Source organism: Chlamydotis macqueenii, chromosome W (assembly GCF_036417535.1).
Source record: "Chlamydotis macqueenii isolate bChlMac1 chromosome W, bChlMac1.mat, whole genome shotgun sequence".
Taxonomy (NCBI): domain Eukaryota; kingdom Metazoa; phylum Chordata; class Aves; order Otidiformes; family Otididae; genus Chlamydotis; species Chlamydotis macqueenii.
This window is the reverse complement of record NC_141592.1, coordinates 53601371-53614512: the sequence shown is the minus strand read 5'-3', so window position 1 is coordinate 53614512 and position 13142 is coordinate 53601371. Positions and strand designations below refer to the sequence as shown.

The 13142-nt window shown below is 39.2% G+C and overlaps 1 protein-coding gene across 1 annotated transcript in view; it reads right to left on the bottom strand.

The window, feature by feature from the left end:
- The window catches only part of LOC147596814 (A disintegrin and metalloproteinase with thrombospondin motifs 6-like), a 217315-nt gene that overhangs the window by 55146 nt on the left and 149027 nt on the right, over positions 1-13142 (bottom strand). Inside the window, exons 12-13 of the mRNA XM_086769521.1 lie at positions 11531-11676; positions 9202-9265 (exon numbers count right to left, since the gene is read on the bottom strand). Of these exons, the coding sequence (XP_086625647.1) occupies positions 9202-9265; positions 11531-11676 (210 nt within the window). The remainder of the gene's footprint in view (positions 1-9201; positions 9266-11530; positions 11677-13142) is intronic.

Sequence of the window (13142 nt, the reverse complement as noted above, 5' to 3'; positions counted from 1 at the left end):
CTTAAAAATTCTTGCAATCTGATCTTTGAGATGTAGTCTTACTTCTCTTGTTTGATGGTGATCTTGGATGTATTTTGAGGCAACAATATCTTCATAAACTATCTGGATGATGGGGAAGAGTGTACCCTCAACAAATTGGCTGATAACACAAAACAGAGGAGTGGCTGATATGCCAGAGGGCCATGCTGCCATCCAGAGGGACCTCAACACGCTGGAGAAATGGGCCCACAGGAACTTCATGCAGTTCAACAAGGAAAGTATCAAGTCCTGTACCTGGGAAGGAACAACCCCATGCACCAGTACACATACTGGGGGCTGACCAGCTGGAAAGGAGCTTTGCAGAACAGAACCTGAGGGTCCTGGCAGACACCAAGTTGAACATTAGCCAGCAACGTGCTCTTGCAGAAAAGGCAGCTAACTGTATCCCGTGCTGCATTAGGAGGAGTGTCAAAAGCAAGTCCAGGGAGGTGATTCTTCCCCTCTACTCAGCACTGTTGAGGTCACATCTACAGTACTGTGTCCAGTTCAGGGCTCCCCAGTACAAGAGAGACATGGCCATACTGGAGAAAGCCCAACAAATGGCCACAAAGAGCCTGGAGCATCTCTCATAAGGAGAGGCTGAGAGACCTGGAACTGTTCAGCCTAGAAAAGAGAAGGCTCAGGGGGATCTCATAAGTGTGTGCAAATATCTGAAGGGAGGGTGGAAAGAGGATGGAGCCAGGCTCTTTCCAGTGGCGTCCAGTGACAGAACCAGAGGCAACGGGCACAAATGGAAACACAGAAGGTTCCTCCTGAACATCAAGAAACCCTGTTTTACTGTGCAGGTGATCAAGCACTTACACAGCTTGCCCAGAGAGGTGGTGGAATCTCCTTTGAGATATTCAAAAGCCATCTGGAAATGGTCCTGGGCAACCTGTTCAAGGTTTGAGTAAAGGAGTCTGGACAAGATGACATCAAGAAATTCCTTCCAACCTCATTCATTCTGTGATTTTGTAAGCCAACCGAATTCTTTTTTTTTTTACCTTATTGATTCACTTTTTGACACAATTTAAACTGCTAAAATCACTGTTTGTATCCTCTTTTCTCCTCAAAGACAGCTCTGGAAGTCTCAAAGAAAACCAGCTACACACAAGCATGCTTAGCCTGGAATCTCACTGCTGACAAGAACGGCAGACAAGGCTGGGAATACCTGGGAGCAGTTAAAAGAACTGTGGGAGCAAAGCCACTCATACAGTGTTCCTGCTTTCTTGATATTTCACCTGGTTTTTGGTAGTCCTGCAGATTAAATTCTAGTTTCCTATACTGCAAGTACTGTTACATTAATTTCACAAACTAATATACCAACGATATCAAAGCTTTTAGATAACCCAGTGTCTTTGGCTCTAAAAATGCAAATCTATCAATCCATAAACAGATTTGGTGACCTCTGCAACAAAATAAGTTTCCATTTTAGTGGCTAAGTCCTCTCAGTGAATACTGAGAAGTGCTAGCCCTTATCTCAAGATCTTGCTCTTAATCCAAATCATTAGTTTGAACCCAGTTTCAGGTGGATTCAGTAAAGTTTTCAGGCAGTCCTTTTGAAGACTACAGCTACCAAATGACAGCCTGAAACATTACATGTAAGCATAAAATGCAACTTATACTTAAATTTATTTTTTTTGTTCCATAATTTTGCTTTTTTTTTTAGTATCTCACTAATACCTGAGAGGAAGTAAAACTAAAGACAATGTCCTCAAGAAATGCATTCAAAATCATAGGTATAGAAATGCAAAAAGGTTCCTGCAATGCAAGCTACAGTATGCATTTACAAAATCTCTGCTCTTTGGCACTGTCTCTCAGAGTACATACTCTTCTCCCAAAATAAATCTGCAATAATTGCTTCTCTTTATTGGGCAAAATAATTCACTTTTTTTTTCATGGAGTTACAGTATGTACATGGATAACTTGTCAGCCAACAGGCTGCTTTAGTTTCCAAATACTCTTTTGGGAGACTGCAAATCATGAGGTAGGAATCTAACAAATGTATAAGAACTTATAATCAGGTCTGAGAAGATGATGAAACTTAATTTTGTGCCAAGAGAGTACTGATTTTAAAAACATCAAATTTAAGACTGAACCAAAAAAAATAATCATCTCGAGTGTTAACAAATCACTGAATCAATGCTGACATGACATCAAATGTCTCACAGAAGTCTGTTTATCTTGGAGCTTCAAATCAGGCAAACTTCAGTAGTTGAAGTCATTGGGTTTCCTATTAACAAAGAGCCATACTATGCCTCAAAGAAGATGAGAAACACAGCCAGAAAGGTGACAGCTGAAACTCAGGTACTGTTCCAAGAGGTAGCCCCTCATATTAATACATTTTAGAAAAAATAGGCTTGAAAATATTTAAATTATGAAAGTAATGAACAATATCTGTGAATGTATGCATAAAGAAAGGAAACAAGAAAAATCACTTGCCTACATTCTGTTAAAAGAAAAGGCTGAAGAACAAGAATCTTTTAAAGGTATGTATACATACATCTGCACAAATAAAGCATTCACAGAACCTGTAAGCAAAACATGTTTCTTATTGTATTTTTAAAGTTAGAAAGCTTTTAGTTTTAGATGTATATGAAATTAAACTTCACATCCTATACATATTTTAAATCAGACAATGAGTTACTTTGAGTAACTATACACCTTGAAATTCTATTAGCGTTCTGTTTTTTTTTTTTAAATTAAAAATGCCTTGGTTGGAAAAATACATAATTTTTTGTAAGGTGTAGTGTGGTTGGTGGAAGAAGCTAAGCTTTGGATGAGTGTATTCTTTCTACCACCCTTTTGTTTCCAGAACTCATTAGCTAATTTTCTTTTCTGCTGATCTCAATATTTCCATTAGCAGATGTTTCTTGAATTAAGAAGTCCTGCACATGGGTCCGGGCAATCCCAGGCACAAATACAGGCTAGGCAGAGAATGGATGGAGAGCAGCCCTGAGGAGAAGGACTTGGGAGTGCTGGTGGATGAGAAGCTTAACATGAGCAGGCAATGCACCCTTGAGGCCCAGAAGGCCAACCACATCCTGGGCTGCATCAAAAGGAGCATGGCCAGCAGGTCGAGGGAGGTGATTCTGCCCCTCTACTCTGCTCTGGTGAAACCCCACCTGGAGTACTGCATCCAGTTCTGGAGCCCCCAACATAAGAAGAACATGGACCAGTTGGAGAGGGTCCAGAGGAGGGCCACGAAGATGATAAAAGGGCTGGAGCACCTCTCCTATGAGGACAGGCTGAGAGAGTTGGGGCTGTTCAGCCTGAAGAAAAGGAGGCTCCAGGGAGACCTTCTATCGGCCTTCCAATACCTAAAGGGGGCCTACAGGAAAGACGGGGAGAAACTCCTCAGTAGGGCCTGTTGTGATAGGACTAGGGGTAATGGTTTTAAAATAGAGGGAGATAGATTCAGACTGGACATAAGGAAGAAATTTTTTACAATGAGGGTGGTAGAACACTGGAACAGGTTGCCTAGAGAGGTGGTGGATGCCCCATCCCTGGAAACATTCAAGGCCAGGTTGGACTGGGCTCTGAACAACCTGACCTAGTTGGAGATGTCCCTGCTCCTTGCAGGGGGGGTAGACTAGATGACCTTTAAAGGTCCCTTACAACCCTAACTATTCTGATTCTATATATGGCTTTGGAAGTCTTGATGAAAAATATACCTAGTAGGAGCATGCCCTGTTTCCAAAGAATTAAAATGATCAAAAGAAAGAGCAACAGAACTAATTTCTGAAAAAAAAAAGTAGTCAAAATGGTTTTGTTGTTTTTTTTTTTTTTATAAATATTAGGAGCTTTAGGGAGTGCTACATTTAAAGTTACAGATGGGCAATGAATGTTGACACTGTAAGAAAACCCCAACTTGTGTGAGGGATTTCAGATGATGGTCCATGTAGGGCCACTGTGGGAAATTACAAGCTGCACACAGCTGTGAGAATGCGACCTTGGAGAGGGGAGCTAGGAGGGTTGTTATCTTAGAGAGGGGAACTAGGAGGGTTGTTATTGAACAGGATGTTGCTGCTATCCGGGAACTGCTGTTAGCCAGCAGGGCACGTACTTGGCAGGCCTTGCTGCATGCGCTGGCCACGCGTGCATCAACACCTGGTCAGTACTCTTCCACTGAATCTGCTGAGGGTATAAACAGAGGCGGCTCAGCGCAGGGGGAGAGAAAAAGGACCCAGAGCACACTCTACGAACAACAGGGGACGCCCTGAAGGTGCTCCGCCTACCTCCCTTCTCTGCTCTGACCCTGCTGATCATCCTCCTGCTTGGTGGTGTCTCTGGCTTAGTTGGGTTGGTAAGACTCTCACAAAGGGAAAACAATACGCTGGTAACTGCTTATGCTAGGAACTGTAACTGTTTATGCTGGTAACTGCTTATGCAAGGCTATAACAGAGCAATAAATACTGTTGTGCTTTTAAATATCATATGCTGGGTGATCTTTGTGCATAGGAATCCTACGAACCGGGTACACAACTTCAACAGAAAAGATGTACAAACACCACATATTTCATAAAAACAATGACAGATTTGCATGCTCTTAATGGTTATATTAATCAAACATAGTATTCCATTAAAAATGTCAAGCACTAAGGACTCTCATAAATCTTGAAAAAAATCTACTAGTCTCAGCAATTCTTAGTTATTTGGAACCCTAAATATTACTATAAAAGAAATGAAAAAAAAACCCATTAAGATAGGAAATTTCAACTTCTGTAAGTCACAATATGTTTATGCACTGGAAAACCATACCCAAAAAATATGCTAAAAAATTATTCACAAACTGTAAGCATAGTATTTCTGAATTACCTGGCCCCAGTCTGCTATTGTTCAATATTTGCTTTTAAGACCTAGACAATGAAATGCAAATTTCCTTTACAATTTCTTGTTTAAATTATTGATTTAAATCTGAGGATAGGTAGGGAACACAATTTTGAATAGAAAACTAAAATTTTAAAATATTTTGATAAATTGGAGCAGTCATTTGAAATAAATCAATGGATGCAAATTACTACACTTGAATAGGAACAGTTAAGTGTGCAAGCACAAGCTGAGGAATGACTTCCTAAACAGCAGCACTTTAGAAATTGATTTGGGCATTATGGATCAACACAGACTGAATGAAGAAATATTGTCACTGATGTAAGAAAAGTAAACAATACCGAAATGAATAAACAGAATCTCATCATGAAAATGACAGAACTAAGTTGTACTTATCTCTGACAGGTCTCAGCTAGAATCCTGTGCAGAGGTTTGGGCACCATGCTTCAAGATGTGCACTACTGTGATCCCAAAGGCTATTAACACAGATATTGTCTAGTGTGAAGATGACCAAGAAGAGACATGATAGTAGTCTGCAAACACAGGAAAAGCTGCCACAGAGGGAATATGATCCGCTGTCTTACTGGGGACAGAGTAAGGGTCTTAAAGGGTGGGAAAGCATACACTACATTTTAGGAAAACTGTCATGACAGTAAGGATATTAAAGAAACCTACTGATATCCCCCTGACTGGAGGTATTTCAAAACAGATCAGACTAACAGGGCAGCTGCCTAACCATCAGTTGAGAATGGTTTAATGACAGTTGATTTTGCCTTTGAGCCAGGGAATAGCCTGAATGTCCTCCTCAGATACCTTCTAGATGTTCCTTCTGTGATCCTATAAGCTTCCTTCTCAGTAATAAAAAAGTACAGAGAGAATAAAAGGAAGCAAAACTGACTAAGAATAAAACTTTCTGAAGATGTCTAACAATAAGAAATACAATTTGATAAGAATAAAAAAATCCTAGCAACATTTAAATTATATCACTAGGTAGCTATGGTATGATTTTTAATAACAAAAAAAAATTGTTGTATATTTGTGAGGGGGTAGATTTACATATTATGTAAACTTTTTTTTGTGTACTAGTTACTGCAGCAGATGCTAAATAATATCTATTGGAGACAAATATTTTAATTAAGAATGCCTGGACAACTACCTTGCAAAAGTCCTCAAAGAGTTAAGGGAGTAGAGCTCCAGTACGTAAACATGACTTTTTGAACAAATCTTAGACTGTAGGTACAAACTGAAACAGTGCTAATGTAAAAAGTTTATTATTTGAGAAGGACAAATAGAATATTCTAGGTTACAGTATGCCTGACATCAATCCGAAATAAACAGAAAAGTTGGAAGAGACTTGACTGATACAGGTTTAAAATAAATATAAAATACAAAATACTGATTTGTATTATTAAAGAAGAGGTTTTATCAACTAAAACTTTTAAAATATACTTAGATTTTTTTATAAGGCACTTAACTTAGTAGTGCACAATATCCAGACTAAAAAACTAGAAACAAACCTGTACTAGTCCAGTAAAGCACACAATTTTCTTAAATATTTACTGACACATTTCAATAAAAAATTATCACTTGAATTTCCTATCAACTATAAGAATGAAAAATATGCTCAATGTTTCTCAACATTTTCATTTGTGAACTGGAACTATAAACAAAGTTCTTGCTTATGAAGTTTTCCAATTACAAAAAGGCCATCGGAGTGAAAATTAAGATGAAAGTAAATTAATTACAGTGTATCATCTGGTAAGCTGGATTCATTCAAATGAAAATTGCACAAGGACAGTCAACCACAAAGATACACATCTATGAAAAATATAAGGTGGTCAAAGTTTCAGAATTGTGCACTGTAATTTAGAAGATTGTATGACTGGAAAAAGTTTCACAGCTCATACTGGACAGGCAGCTCAGCTTCAGTTTCTCTCACAACACTGTGCCCAAAGGCCTAATACACTTCTTGGCTGTACTAATAGAACAGCTGTGATTAGCAGTAGGAAAGTAATTTTGAAATTGGAAATTTGTATTACTTCCTAACAATGAAGATAAACTCCACAGAGAAGTTTGCAGAACTAATGATAATTAATCATAAAAACAAGGTTTTATCAAGGAACCAGCATATTAACTACTGTATTTTTTCTGAGAAATATAAAAAGATGAACAGGTGAAACAACACCATTAGGTACACAGACTCTCCCACTGTTATGAACTGTCTTAATTTAAGAAGAAAGTTAAGACAAATTTGAAGTTAAAATAATATGGAAGCCTGTTTATATTTGTACTGCTATTGACTTGGAAACATACTAGTGTAATTTTTTATTGATGTGTACTTTTCTAGTACAATTTTTAACTTACTTGAATTTGTAATTTTTTGTTCATAATTTGATTTTATACATTTATACACTATTCCACCCCCTCAGTGCTACTAAAAGGGTAAGAGGGTTTAAAAAAGGGGATTCATGGAGGATACTTCCATTTGTGGCAGTTAAGCAACACGGTACAGATATGATGTGGAGGCTCAAGAAATCTCAACACCCAGCTTCTGGCAACTCATACAGTAAATCCATGGGAAAAGTCATGCCTTGTGTCGTAGTTCAGCCCCGATCGGGACCAGACTACGCAGTCTCTCTCTCACTTCCCCCACCCTCCGAGAGAATAGGGAGAAATAATATAAGGAAAACAGCTCGAGGTTTGAGATAAGGACAGGGAGAGATCCTTAAAGTTACCGTTACGGGCAAAACAAACTCAACTTGGGGAAAACCATTCATTTATTACTAAAACCAGCAGGATAATGAGACAGAGAACAAGATAACCTCCCTCCACCCCTCCCTCTTCCCAGGCTTAACATTATCTCTACCCCCCCCCCCCCCCACCGAGCGGCACAGGGGGGAAGAGGGAATGAGGGTCGTGGTCAGTTCATCACACGTTGTTTTACGCCGCTGCTTCCGCCTCGAGGGAAGAACTCCTCACATTCCTCCCCTGCTCCAGCATGGGGTCCCTTCCACGGGCCACAGTCCTTTGTGAAACTGCTCCGGCGTGGGTCATCTCTTCCACGGGGTGCAGTCCCTCCAGAATGGCTGCCCCAATGGGCCCTCCAGGGGCCACAGCCTCCTTCAGGCATCCACCTGCCCCAGTGTGGGGTCCTCCATGGGCTGCAGGTGGATCTCTGCTCCTCTGTGGACCTCCATGGACTGCAGGGGGACAGCCTGCTCCACCATGGTCATCACCACAGGCTGCAGGGGAACCTTGGCCAGGAGCAACATTACTCCTTCTCCTCCTCCTTCTTCACTGACCTTGGCGTCTGCAGCCGTTCCTCTCACAAGAAAAATTCTTCACAACAGGCAGGCAGATGCCTCTCAGGATCTCTTCACATCTCATCTCCTCTCCACTTCTTGCAGCCAGGCCGGGCTGAGTTGGGCCTAGACGGCTGCCCAGCAGGAGACCAGAGGGTGAGGCCTGCAAGGCCCACAAGGCTCACACCTCCCCCTCTCTGCCCCTGCTCAGCATCTTTACATCTTCTCTCTTTTTTTTTTTTTTTTCTGCCCCACTTCTTATAGAATGGAATCATAGAATCATAGAATGGTTAGGGTTGGAAGGGACCTTCAAAGGTCATCTAGTCCAACCCCCCTGCAAGGAGCAGGGACATCCCTGACTAGATCAGGTTGCTCAGAGCCTCATCCAGCCTGGCCTTGAACGTTTCCAGGGATGGGGCCTCCACCACCTTTCTGGGCAACCTGTATTCTTAAATATGTTATCACAGAGGCATTATCAGGGAACATTCTGCCACCAATTGGCTCATCCTGGCCAATAGTAGGTCTGCCCTAGGCCCAGCTGAGTCCACTAGACAAAGGGGGAACCACTTCTAGAAACTTCTTACAGAAGCTACCACCATAACTGTAGCCACTGCCACCCCCCCCCCCCCCCCAATAAAACCAGAACCAGTTTATAATTTTTCCCCAAGCACCTGTTATTTGTCACTGCTGGGAGACAAGACACTGGCCTAGACAGACCTTTGGTCTCATGTGCAATACTCCTTATTCACCTTAAACATGGATGCTCAAGTTGAACTCAATCAAAACCTTTATGTGAAGGCACCAGCTGGGCATGACATTGAGATAGGGATCCCAACATTTAGCAGAACACATAGGGTGTCTGCAATATTTAGCAGAACATGTAGCATGCCTGCAATATAGAAGTGCCTAAAAGGACTATTTGAAAAGAAAAAAAAAATAAAAGCAGAATTCACAGCTTTTCTGAACTGGGAAAAAAATGCATCTGTTGCCGCTGAAACAAAAAACAGACAAGTTGAGACTATACTTTTACAGTGAAACAAAGCTTACTTACATCAGTATTACAGGAGCGATACTGCTTCCTTTCTCCAAGACAATATTTGCCTCCACCTGAAGGCCTGGAAAAACATGTTTTATATGTTAGTATATGTATTAGCATAAACACAAGTTCATGTTATGTATTTGTGTATTAATAGTATAAATACAAGTCCAAGAGATATATTTATATATTATAACATAAATAATTTTTTACGTACATAGAAGTTTTAAGGTGAGATTTAAAAAGATTTTATTAACTAAGAATTGTAGCATTGACTTGAGTTGAAGCAGATACAAAACAGTACTGGGTACTTAAAAATCTTCACTCATGTAGTATTTGTCTAGTTTGCATAGATCTCAAGCAACACAGTTTAATTGTATTTTGAACATACTAAAAAGGCATTTTAATATTTGCTTGCTTTGTAAAACTAGAATGAGAAATGTGTAAACAACCTACATGATACTTTTTAAATATTCTCATATTATACTTGAAAATGTAACAAAATTAAGAAATACCATCTGCTAAATATTGGAGCCAGTAGCAAAGACTGCATTTTCTAGTTCAAGAATTTGATTTGAATTAAGCAGTATTAAATCTGAGGAAATTCCAGAGTACGCAGGTTTCTATTAGTGTGATTAAGACACTGGCTCTTAAATTCTCTAATTGTTTAAGAACCTTATCCATCTTCCACAGAGGTCAAATACTGAATTAACATCAACTTAAATGGAAGATTAATTAGACATCAGATCTTTGGCTCATATCTTAAAAGTAGAATGGAAAGAAATTGGTGTTTGTTTTATAATAAATAAATACAAGAATTTACAGTTAACTAAAAAGAAAATAAATACTATTTTTCACATTACAGATATTTAACCAGGCAACACTATCCTAGAAACTCAAGTTAATTAATGAACCAAAGGGAATTTTCCTAATGCAGACACACACAAAGGAAAATTTAAAAAAATATTGCATTTGTTTGCTGCACTGTTAAACATTTAAAATTTAATCATCTTTCAGCATACCAACTGATATACATGGTGACAGGAGTAGTTAAAATCTTAGGAAGTTACTCAGGCTCCAAGCAAACATTTCACTAGCATTTTTACATACTGTTGTGAAAAAATTAATGTATTTAATTTCTTATTCTCTCAGTAGCATAGTCTGAATTGTTATCAATGCATATGGATAATGTTTGCTCTTGAATTCATTCAATAAGTAGTGATACTCGCTAGATTTGATTGATAGTTATTGCTTATGATAGGAGATGAACAGACTACCTTAAACAGTAGTAATGGTGTTTGTCTTGCGGAGCACAGTGGAAAGCTGTAGTACAACTTAGCTTGCAAAACATGAGTACAAGCAACAAAGAACCAAAGTGCGCAGAAATGAGAAAATAAGGAGTGACAAAAGCCTCAGAATGGATTTTGATGAAATAAGCACAAAAGCTTAACGTTTTCAAGAAAAAGTGGTCTTAAACTAAACAGAGATTATTGGATATGACAAAAAACAAAGTATGGAGTAATAAAACCATCCTTCCGCTAACACCTATAGCTGTGATGAGGTAACCAGGACAGGGCAAGCAACAACAGAAAAAAGCAGCGAATCATTCAGCAAAGAACAGCAACGCAAATAAGTAAGCATTCCTCATCTGAGAAGCACCAGTGAGAGAGAGGAGCACTTACCTGACAGACCTTCTCTGGAACAGTGCTCAGGACATTGGTAAGTAGACAGATGAAAGGACCAGTACAGATACACACAACAGATCATGCTGTAGTCGGGAAGCTGGCCCCTCTTGAGAGAGAGTAGATGGACCAATAGGAAGTAGTGGCAGGGAGAGAAGTTGCTGAATTGTTTTAAGAGTCAGTGGGAAGTCACAACTAAGTGTTGGACATGATAGTGTATAAATGTATTGTATGCAACATAATACTAATTATGTTTTATATGCAATCAGTTGTATGCAAAATCTTGGAAATACTGTGTTGCTTTTTTAATAAGTAACTGGCAATAGTTACTTTATAACCTAGACAAGCATCAGAGATAATGTCTTAAGAAAGAAATCTAAGGTATAGTTTAAATATATTTTGCATGAACAGTAAGTTGCAGAAAGAAAACTGTTCTGGTTACTACTAAATAATATAAATACAGCTGTCTTTACAGTACATACATAACAGAGATGTTAAAAGTATGTCTAGTGAGCTGCTCCTGTTAAATTGTTTGTCTAGTATTCTGAAGACAAATGTTGGCAAACTAGCAAAACATTTTTACAGATAACATGTGTAACTACAGTTTTGAATAATTTCTATGTATATCTTTTTGTTGGCTCCGGCTTACTTTCGCTACTTACGCTGGACTGTCACAGTGTCTTATAGATGAGGAGACTCCTCCCCCGCAGGTCCTGCTGCACTCTCCCCATATTGACCATGAACTCCAGCCCCCATTTATGCTCTGGGGCCAAGTGCCAAAAGGTATGCACTCTCCTTGATAACACCACTGAAAGATTTCACAAAAAACCCACCAGATTAGCTTCCATGCTGACAGAGTTATCAGGACAGAAAAATACGACAGTCAGGCAATGACAATTATAGGCATTAACATTCTCTGTATAGATAACAAGACTAATATTTTACTTTTTCTAGCCATTTTTAGACATTGGTGAGGGTGTGTGTGATTTGTTGATTCTCTTCACCAAGTCTCGAATTATAGGTCTGTAACACACAGCAGAAATTAAAGCAAGCTTAAAATAAAGATTTTTTTTTTCTTCATACATCCTCAATGTTTCATATTAAAGGAACTGCAAATAGCTTACAGTCTTTTAAAAACTAAGATGCATTTCTAAGATTAGTTTAGTAAAACACCCTCTACTTCGGATTCATGTAGGGGCTTCATTATGCAAATAAAAAATTCCCCCCGATAGTATTTTTAATAAAGTATTCCCTTACATTTTAAAAAAAGAACATCTGGACTAGGCTACAATGGAAGAAGAATTTGTTGCAGTTTCATTTATACTAACCCTACAAAAATAGTAAAAGTAGTGCCAAGGCATTAGACACGATACAGAAAATTACGATATAAAAGTGATTGGCCATTTATTCAGGGACAGAATGAACACGTGTACTTTTTTGATGCGAACACTGAACCTCTGGAATATCATTGCTTACATCAGACGTACAAAATGACAGAGAACTCACACACTGACTAACTGTTAAAATAAATTTATCATTTCCTTAGTCAGAAATCTTTTTTAAACCATTCAGAAATAATCCTGGAGCCCATAGTTTGATCCACATTCTGGTGTCTATTGCATCACTGAGAATCTGGAGTAGCTCAATTAGATAAGCCTTTCTTGCTGTTATTGGCTTAGGCAACAGAGCAGAGCATGGCCTCAGATTTACTGTGACCTGAATCTGTACATTTCACTTCCAAAAGGTGGGCATCTGCTGTTTAACTCCCTTGAATTCCCATAACAGACACAATATTCACTCTCTCCAAAAAGAAACACAGACAACTTCTGTGTCCAAAATCAGCCATATGAATTTGACAAAAAGCACCGAGACATACACAGAAGACACGGACAGACAGACATATCTCAATTCACCCATAGCACTACTGGAAGAGTTGAGAGAAGGAGTTAAAGAAATTTTAGTGGATATGGCATTGACTAAGGTGATAAATAGTGCTTGAACCACTTGCTTAACGATTTGCTAAACCTTTCGTGGGGAGTCTTGCAATTCTTCATGAAAAGACAGTTCCTGGTAAGGACTAGGGGGCCTCCTTCAAGAACCAGCTAAAACCGACCCTGCAGCTTGAATAAAAGCCAAGGGATAACTGAGTTTGCGCAAGAACAAAAGGTTACTAGTGGTGACGAAGAGGAGTCACCTACCTTCATCCCCACGACCCCCGATGACCACCACCACTAGGCACTGCGCAAGTGCAGATGGGAGGAGTTTATGGAAATG